The following is a 9,932-nucleotide window of genomic DNA, read 5'->3' as shown; positions in this document are numbered from 1 at the left end:
GTTACAAACAGCCTGATAAAAAATACAAACATCGTCACTACTGTTAGCATACATGTATTATTTTTCTACACAAACATGCAAATAAAAAAGTAAAATATTTGTCTGACTATAAGACATATAAAAGGTAATTTCAGTAGAAAAATAAATATACAGGAACTTTAAAGTAGCCTGAAGAACAAAGTAATAATCTTAATCTTTGTACCTTTTATTATTATTAGTAAATATTACCCATTAAATTATTATTTTTCCAAAAATGAGAAAAAGCAGCATATTTGGTGGAGGGTTGAAACAGCAGCACCATAGATGGATTTCTGATTGTTATAGTTAAGAGTTGACAGAAGAGAGCACCAAATCCCCACTAAAGAGACTGGGAGGTGGTTTCAATCCAGTGCTTTCCCATCAAAACTATCTCGGACGACCACCGTCATGGTCTCACCTGAACATACATAATGTACGGTACATATTTACTGTATATACACACACTGTACCCACCTTTTGTTGTATTTGTGTACACCTCACAATAATAGCATATCTACAGTAGACAGTATATGTGAAAACAAGGAGCATGTGCTCACATATGTTGTGTAACAGCTCAAACGTTGTGGTTTGATTGTATGTCTTTAAAACTCATCAGGCACTTGTGAATGTTTGAGTCGTTCAGTTTGTCAGAGGCAGAGTCTTGTTTATTGTTGTTAGACAATGTTTTCTCATTAGAGTTCATGTTCTGTTGTCCTCCACTGACACCACACTAATATTGCTGCACTTCAGTTCCCATTATTGAGCATGCCCAGGAGCGTCCTGGGGTCCATCCCCTGCTCATGGGCCATCTTCTGCACGTCGAAGCCCAGGTGCTTCAGGAACTGGATCACGCTCATCTCCTGTCCTGTCAGCTGGTCGCGAATGGTTGGGCAGGAGGGATTGCAGTGAGGCCACGGGCAGCTGTCGATCAAATGGAGAGGACAACCCCTTGCGGGTGGGGTCTTGTGCTTTTGGTGGTTGCTGATGTTGCGGCTGCCGTTGATGTGGTTGTTGACCTGGAGGCTGCGGTCCCAGCAGTGGATGGCTCTGGGCAGGGAGGTGCCTTTCACCTGGATGTCCATCCAGTAGCTGCAGGGACAGGAGGACACGCAGTGATGGAGGAGAGAGGACACCATTTTTGACAAGAACTTCACCTAAGAAAACATCTATAAGAATATACTTGTGTTTTTTTTATCACTTTGTATAGTTGCATACGCTCTTTGTGTACTGTTTTACATGATTATGGTCACCTTTATGAGGATTAAATCACAATGTAATCCTATATGGTAGGATTAGGAGAGATCATGATACAAACAGTGACAGATTTTGCCATACAGTTTATATTGCGATGTCTATCGGCTTAATTTCTCCAGATTAAATAAATTTGTCAGTGCTCTCTGGTGGCCAAACTATGTAACAGCATCAAAACATCTCATTTGTAATTTTTAACTATTTATCTGCCAACATGTATGCTGATACAGATAAATGTGTGATAAGCTAATATCAGTGACACATTATATCGAATGACTGCATATTCATGTTGAAAGCTAATTTTACAATATATGCAACACTTACAGATGTTTTATATAGATATTTTTTATGATGATTAAAGGAAAAGTGTCAGTTCAAATTGACACTTTTAGCTTGGCAGATACAGTGAAGATTCTGGCATTATAAACATTGTAAATAACGCCTTTTCAAATCAGTTTGGGATCTCAGGGTTTCCGGAGACTTGGAGTCATTTTTTAGGTCCCCACCTACTTCAGTTGTTTAGGAGAATGCTGCAACGCTGTTTTGCTGTGAAGCTCCAGAAATGTTTTGTGGACTACAAAAAATCACCTGACTTTACATCAGCATGGGGGTGAGTAGATAATGCCTGTATTTCCATTTTTGGGTGAACTTTTCCTTTAATTTCAAAGCGTAAGATTAAGGTAGACGAAAGTATGCAAGTGATAGCAGACAGTTAATAAAGTCTGCTACAATGAAACTGGAGACTGTAAGTACTTGTGCTGTCTTATTACATGTTGAGTCAGTTGTTAATGGAGAGAGGCTAAAGGAGCGAAGGTTCTTGTATTAAAGCGTTTACTTACGTTCTAGTGATGAGTTCATGTGACAGACAGGCCGGAGCAAACATCGCCCTGCCATTCAAAACACACGATCACTCAGTCAATACTTTCACTTTACAGGATCTCGTGTTCATCTGCAAGTGTGTGTGTCAGTCTTACGGTACGTCATTTAGCGTGCTCCTCAGCTCCTGTCCCAGGTTCTGTATGTACCTCCACTGACCCTCGTGGACAGGCTGTCCGGTCAGATGGATGTTGTCGACTGTCAGCTGGGCCTCGTCAAACAGCCACTGCACCACAAACACCGGGCCTGGACAGAAGAGAGGATGTGCTGCAGGTTAGACTTTAAATGACACATACACACACACAGCCTGTCTTTACCGTCCGCTTTATGGCAAAACTTTGGGTGTTTTTTCACTTACTTTTTAACGTGGGGTAGACTTTATATCCAAAGAAACAGTTCCACTCCTCTCCCACATGAGCCTGTCTGCAGCTCTCTGGCACCAAACCGCCCCAGTACCTGCACACAGCAAAGTTTTGTTGTTTTACTTAATCTCTACTTTTTAATCCCTCATCAGTCCATCTGTCTGTCCATTCAGCTCTGCTCCAGTCCTACCTGATGCCTCTCTTTATGGCCTCAGTGGGGGCACAGCTAATGGTATCCAGACAGTCTGTGAATTTGTACTGTTTGTTGTCCAGGAACCACCCGGAGTCAGCCAGACCCCTGACCTGCACCCCTTGGTGGCCCTGCGACTCCAGCTGCTCTGCGACGTGATCCACGTTCAGGAGGACGCCTGTACCGCCCGCACTGGTGACAGGAAGAGTGGTGTCAGTGGGTGCGACGGAGCCATTAACTTTAGTAAAATACACACACACACACAGTAGGCCACACAGTCATATAGATGCTGAACTGACCTGCTCCCTGCCAGAAGCAGGACCTTGGCATTGTCCAGGCCTTTTGTCAGCAGCTCATTCACCACCTCCTTAATGATCAGAGAGCCCATGAACGCATAATCATCTGAGGATGAAAATGTTTTATGTTTTTTAGATTGAGTCATATGACAGACTTTTCTGATTCTTTCTCATATGAATTTTAACGCACAGTATGTAATTTTGCCGCTAGGGGTCCCTCACTCAAAACTATGAAAACAAAAGACACTGTTCATTGATGTCATGAAGTAGTGTGGGATCATGGGAGTTGCTGTCTTCCCTAGTTAGAACACCCACCATTGATGAAAAGTTACAACAACCAGCTGTAAGCACAATTTACAACTGGCTTGTTATTTTGTTTATTTTTTTTGTTATGGTTTGATTTTCTGGAGTACATTTAAGAAGAGGAAGACGGACTTTATTAATCCCTTTACAGCGAAAAGAGGGGTTCTGTGCCTTGCTAAAGGGCACTGCGGCAGTGCTTAGGAGATGAACTGGCACCACTCCAGCTACCAGTCCACACTCTGTATAGACTGGTCCAAAAAAATCTGGAACCAGCAACCCTCCTGTCTCCAATCTTTCTCCTTTGTCTGCTTTCCACATCTTACTGTGAACACATCTTTGGAAAGAAGAGGGACTATTTTGCTCTTTCAGCGTAAGACTTAAAGAGTCTGCAGACTGAGCTCCTGCTGCCCCGAAAGTATATTTGTACTTTTGCAGTGAGTATATTTTATTGTAATGTTGAGGAGTACTGTTGGATACCTGATGTGTTTTCCTCCTGTAGGCTACTGTGACCTCTGTGAATCTTTGTCATCATCATGTGCAGCTTCTGTAGCCTACCCGTGTTACAACTAAACAGGAAGTGGAATTTTATTGTGAAGTGTTCAGTGGTTGTTAGAAGAAGTAAGTCAAGATTACGATGAACATAAAAAAGGAAAGTAAGAGAGCGACTACACCAACAATAAAGGTCAAAACATGAGTTTATACATTCCTATAGTCTATGATGGACAGGTGAAGAAGACAGAAATAGTGCCAGGCTGTCTGACAAAACGGTATCAAGATTTATCTTATAATAATGCGTTAAAGCCAAAAAATGTGTCTATTGCCAGTTTAAGGTGTTCGTTATGTGCTTAGTTTCCAGGGTTATATTAATGCAAAAGCCCATTCATTTATCCAACGTCCACACGACACCTGACAGATTATATTATATGAAACTTAACTTGACAATTAGCTCTGCTCTTTTGTGTTTTCAGCTGAGGCATTTTGACAAGAATAACTGAGAAGTTCAAGGGATTTTTCATGAAAGGGGTGAAATCATGTGGGTTGCACAGCACCTGCTCAGCATGTATGTTATGTTATTCATATTCGTGCAACAGTCTAAAAGGAACACGATATAATGATTTCAGTAAGCCAGACAGGTGGAAAGTTACGGCAAAAGTTCAAAAATGTGAGAATGACTTCCCAGATCATAAGATCTCTGTATCTGTAGCCTCTAATCTGTTTGCTCAGACGCTCATCATGCCTACCTTTAAATAGCTTGTAAATCAATACTTTTTAAAATATATCCTCAGTCAGATATACAAGCTCACAAACAGATGTATTGTGTCTTACTGTTCTCTGTCTTCGGTGTGGCTCCGCTCCACACATCACTGGAGCAGTACGGGATGAACCTGCAGGAGATTCACATTTAACATCAGAGCAGCTTTTATTTGAGCTGGTTCACTGACGGCTGACAGGTTGTAGCTGTACAAATAAAAGCCACACTGGCTGTGTGATGGTAGACTGAACACAGAACAAGTGTGCGTTCAAAGACAGAGAGCTGTCAGTGAGTGCTTTCTTATCTAACACTGACAAGCAGCCGGTGGAGCAGAACAGGAAGAGACTGAGAGTGCTGTCAAGCACTGCTGATCATTTTCTGTGTGAAATGTATAAAAGGATGAAAAAAGGCAAATAATACATTAACAGCAGAGGTAGCAAAAGTAGTCGGTATATCTAATGTGTATTTATTGTAACTGAAAGTAGAACTACCAGAATGGAAAATGTAATATAGATCATTAAAGTTAAATGTATACAAATAACTTAACTTATAGAAGAAATAATTTAGGATCTAAATTAAAGGCGCTCATTGTATAGGGAATAATCTTTTTTAGAGTGCTAAAGAATTAGAAGTATATAGTATTTTAAAGGATAAATGATCCCAAAAATGAAAATTCAGTCATTATCTGCTCACCCTCATGCCGATAAAAAGTCAACAAAACATTTCTGGAGCTTCTCCTAATCAACTGAAGTAGATGGGAACATGTTTTAATACAACAACAATAAAACATTTTTTTTTTAAAATGGCTCCATGCAGTTTGGCTGACCCCTGGATTACCGTAATCCAAGTCTCCGGAAGCCATGAGATCCCAAATTGATTTGAAAAGACATTATATACTCCCTTTTCAAACCAAAATCTTCACTTTAGCTGCTGAAAGTTAACCTCATCTGAAGTGGGTGCACAACCTCGACTGCCCTAAAAGGTTGTAAATAATGTCTTTTCAAATAACATTTGGTATCTCGGAGCTTCTGGAGACTTAAATTAGCCATTTTATGTTTTTGTAACGTTGTTTTTTTTCACATTTTAAAACAAGTCCCCATCTACTTCAATTGTTTAGGAGAACACTGTTTTACTGTGAAGCTCCAGAAATGTTTTGTGAAAACTTCACCTGACCTTCCATCAACATGGGGGTGAGTAGATTATGACTGAATATTCATTTTTGGGTGAATTTATCCTTTAACATTTGTAGCTGGCTCAGATGTAGCTGAGTAATAAACAGTAGGTTTAACACCCTATTAATAAATCAAACTGCAGATATTATATAAAATAAATTATTAATCTATTATCATATTTTCACTAATTTGAAAAAGTCAAATAAAGCACCAGCATGTCAATGACATTATAAATATTTTTTTTCCTCAAACAATTTGAGGTGAGTTGCAGTTGAGAAACAAAAAAAAGGAGAATAGCTAAAACACATGAGCGTATCAATATATAAAGACAGAGAGATACACGAGGTCTTACACCATGTTGGCGTTCCACCAGTGAGGGTTTTCCTCGGGTTGAGGAGACATGATTCCTGTTCCTATGAAACAGAGAAAATGAGATCAAACATTTAGTTCCCTCTCTGGATAAACGTCCTCATTGTAGAGTCAAAAAGCCTCAGCAAAAGTAAAAGAAGTCCAAATCGTCGGACGTATCGCTGTGTGTTTTGACGTATGTTGAGGTGTGTTCCCTGCAGCCAGTAAGTCATTAACTTTCCCTGCTTTGGTCAGCAATTACATGCAGCCATTGAAGAGCTCTGTGGCTGCTGAACTGGCCACCAGTGTAAAGTGTACTCAGAGAGGGTGGTGAAGAGAGGGAGCCGTAAACAAACAAGGAGTCCCCTGATGGCTGAGGGGAAAGAGCCGGAGTTTGACTTTTAAAGATGAATGCAAACTCAGCTAAAGAGGAAACACAAACATGAATCTATGAAGCTCGTTCATTCAGGGGAAGTTTCTTTTTTTTTCCTACTGAGAAAAGCAAAAGCTCTGTGGGGCTGTGCAGAGATTTTGCAAACGCTGCACAAACACGTGTATTTGTGTGTGTGTGTGTGTGTGTGTGTGTGTGTGTGCAGACAATATAGTGTGTATTGATCACGCTGACTGCACACAATGCAGGAAACATTTGTGTCTTGTTACCTGTTCTGGTTTGTGGCCACTTGGTGGAGCTCATCAGTCTCCTCATCGTCTCGTACCTGCTGTCACAGGTCTGCCTGTTGAAACAGTACCATCCACCTGAAGAGAGCACACACACACACACACACACACACACACACACACTTGTAAACATGTTACATAGAGTTGTGTTTCACCTACATCTGCGTGGTTCATCCTCACCTTCTAAGAACAGCAGCCACCTCTTGCTGCCTTTCGACTCCTTGATATAGTACCTGCGTGAGAACACCAGAACAAATCACTGTGAGTGTTTCATGCATACGCATATGCGCACACGCACACACACACACACACACACACACACACACACACACACACAAGCTCCACAGGAGGGATGCTACCTTTGATCCTGACATGAAAGATTTGGCTCTGATCGCACCCCTAAAAATCTCGGCAGGAGTGTGTTTAGAGGCTTTCAGAGCTCTAATAGTTGAAAAACATGAACAGAGGAAACTCATCATGCTGTTGGCATCACACAAACAGACACACACATAGGGGCTTAACAGCGTGGGTGGCATATCAAAAGGTCCCTTGTATTCACAGTCACAGTATTTTAATTTATTTCATTGGTGACCTAATCCTCCTGCCTCAGTCTCCTGTTAGCTGTACTGCCACACCTAAGAAAGGGAGTAATGAGATAGTATTCATGCATGATGCACTTGTAATCCTTTTAGTCCATGAGATCAAAGTACTGAGAGTTATTACCCATAGTTAGACCAAATGTTAAGATCACACTGAATCCTTTCATCTTAACAGAAAAATGGCTCGGATGATTGGCACAACACTTGGTACTCTAGTTACTAAGAATCTCATATCCATCCTCTAATTTCCTTTGGTATTTGTTGTTGTATTTATTTTTGCATGTTTTGCTGAAAGTGGAATCTTGTAGAACTGTGCAGGACGTACATGAGTCACACTTGTTGTACAGTAGCTGTTTGGAGTGAGCATCCCATAAATCATTAAGGCACAAATCAGTCAAATGTGCTTGTGGGTCTCCTGAGACAAGTTTCCTTTGGTGTGTGTGTGCTTTACTCTTTAACCAGGACTTTCCAAGTCCATCTGATGGATTTAAATGTAAGTCAGGAGGGATATCACACACGTTTCTTCTATTTTTGCCATTGTTGAACAAAACAGACACCTGTCATGGCCAAAACTTTTTTAGAAATTCCAAATACTCAAAATTAGTTAGGGATATTGAGGTGTTGGTGCATATATGCATGTGCATGGATATGCAATAAAAGTCAAATGAAAGACATGTCACAGAATAAACAATCAAATCAAACACAAAAATATCACTCACTAATTTTCAGTAGTGTATTATACACGTAAACTTTGCTCACTGATTTAAATAAATAAATAAAGTCTCTCTGGAGCGCGCATGCTCTCCGTCTCTCTCACGCTCGTGCTCAGCGGCAGCGCGCGATGCGTTCCCTCTGATCTGGTCCTTTGATCCATTTTGGTCACATCCGGAGTGACAGGAGACTGAAGGGCAGAGAACTAACTAACCGTCAGAGTCATAATCAGCCTTTACGCAAATTGGATGTTTGGTTAAGCAGGGCGCAGCTCAGCCTGTGCGCCTCCGTGGCTTTAACCAACAAATCTCTACATACAAAAGGGCCACAGGTCTTTCAGGTGACATGTTGTAAGTTACTGAGAAAGTTATGAGGCAGTACACTCACCCTGCAGGTGACCCGTCATTGCAAGTCACAGATACGTTCTTCAAAAAGTGCAACTTCATGTCCTGATCCAGCTTCTGCGCGGAGCACGGGTACAATGACTGCGCCAAGTTCTTTATCTGCACCATGAAGTTGTCCATGTTTCCCTCCACGGCTGTAAAGTCTAACGGGAAGCTCTCTGCTCCGTCCACCCGCTCCCGGTGTGCAGGAGGCTGCGTCTGCTGCTGCTGCTGCTGCTGCATCCGCCGACTTTGCGCCCGACCTCCGGCCGCTCTCTTCGCATCCACCGGTGCGCTCATGTGGATGAAGAGCAGCAGCAAGCAGGAGCGCACCGCGGACTGACCGGCCGAGCTTCTCACCACACCACGGCTATGCATGTCTACTTGTTACTGGAAAAGCTCTCTGAAATGTGTGTGAGGGATGTGAGTGAAGCACAGCATGTCCTAGGAGTCGTTAGGAAAGTGAGAAGTTCTTTGAGAACGCACGGTGACCTCTGGGGAGCTCGTGAAAGGTGCGCAGGATGATGGACGCAGGCTGCGGCTCTCCATGGTGCCTTCAGAGATGTGGAGCTGGTTGAAACGATTCACCTCAAATGCACGTGCAGTCCCGTACGCGTCATTTCGGTCCTGAAATCGTGAGCAGCCGGTAGAAGCGTCATTACGCGCGTAGAAGTCCCTGAATTCAGCGCAGTTTGGTCTCTGCGGACCTGTTGGCTCTTGGTCTCAGGTTCTCATGAGCTGCGGACGAAGAGGAATTTTATTTGAAGTCCCCCCCCCCCCCCCCCCCCACACACACACACCCCCCCCCATCCCCCCCACCGCTGCCCCTCCCGCCCCCTTCCTGCCCCCTTGCTCCGCGTGCTTCTCACTCTCGCGGGCCAATCGTTATTACCGTTGGCTGATGCTCCTCGCGGGGCGTCGGTCTCACACCAAGAGCGCGCGCATGCCTGGCACGCCCCTTCAGTCGGTCCGCTCGTATAGTCGGTCCCTTTGAAGTCGTGTCATCATATGACCGCGCCGCCCTTTGAAGTGCCTGTGATTGAATGTGGTGTGCGAGCGGAGCAGCGGGCAGGCTGCGGAGGGTCACACCAAGAGAAGCAAGTTCCGCGGCTCCCTAAACCCACATATTCCTGTTGTTTGTGGCTGGGGAGGTAATTTAATAGAAAACAGGAGAGATAAGGTCACCGGAAGGCTTTAAATCATGACTGTGATGTGTGAGGACACAGATATGTAGCTCCCTTTGTCATTCATCGACTGTTAATTAAGGCCGCTGCATCAATTCGTTGTATCTCTATCAAGGTTCAAGGTTAATTTCCTTCTACGACCCAGGGTTGTAAAATTAAAAGTTGTAGTCCCTTTATGCTACACAAGACAAACTTTATGTTGTTGAGGATGAGTTCAGCAGCATCACAACCTGAGGAAAGAGCTGCTCTGTAGTCTGGTGATACGGCAGCAGGTGCTTCTTTCCTTGACTGGGTGACAGATATCAACTA

General features: G+C 43.0%; 1 protein-coding gene across 1 annotated transcript; it reads right to left on the bottom strand.

Annotated features, from left to right (window-relative positions):
• Positions 1–42: 42 nt before the first annotated feature.
• On the bottom strand, positions 43–9,183 carry notum1b (notum, palmitoleoyl-protein carboxylesterase b). Its single transcript, XM_084366324.1, has 11 exons — positions 8,444–9,183; positions 6,927–6,979; positions 6,729–6,824; positions 6,073–6,133; positions 4,623–4,681; positions 2,997–3,099; positions 2,698–2,889; positions 2,504–2,601; positions 2,244–2,391; positions 2,109–2,156; positions 43–1,107 (listed from the first exon to the last, which is right to left on the bottom strand). Exons 1-11 carry the CDS (start codon positions 8,815–8,817, stop codon positions 765–767), a joined length of 1,575 nt encoding a protein of 524 aa, XP_084222450.1. The 5' UTR covers positions 8,818–9,183; the 3' UTR covers positions 43–764.
• Between the last annotated feature and the right edge of the window lie 749 nt (positions 9,184–9,932).

Source organism: Pagrus pagrus, assembly GCF_965226575.1.
Source record: "Pagrus pagrus genome assembly, chromosome: 2".
Lineage (NCBI taxonomy): Eukaryota > Metazoa > Chordata > Actinopteri > Spariformes > Sparidae > Pagrus > Pagrus pagrus.
The sequence above is the reverse complement of the archived record's forward strand: the minus strand, read 5'-3'. Positions and strand labels throughout refer to the sequence as shown.

Excerpts from the sequence above, each read along its gene's own strand:
- notum1b (XM_084366324.1), bottom strand. The coding sequence starts at position 8,817 with ATGCATAGCCGTGGTGTGGTGAGAAGCTCGGCCGGTCAGTCCGCGGTG. Across the intron at positions 2,602-2,697 it reads GCCATAAAGAGAGGCATCAG|GTACTGGGGCGGTTTGGTGC; the intron begins GTAGGACTGGAG and ends TGCTGTGTGCAG. Across the intron at positions 2,157-2,243 it reads AGCACGCTAAATGACGTACC|GGCGATGTTTGCTCCGGCCT; the intron begins GTAAGACTGACA and ends TTTGAATGGCAG.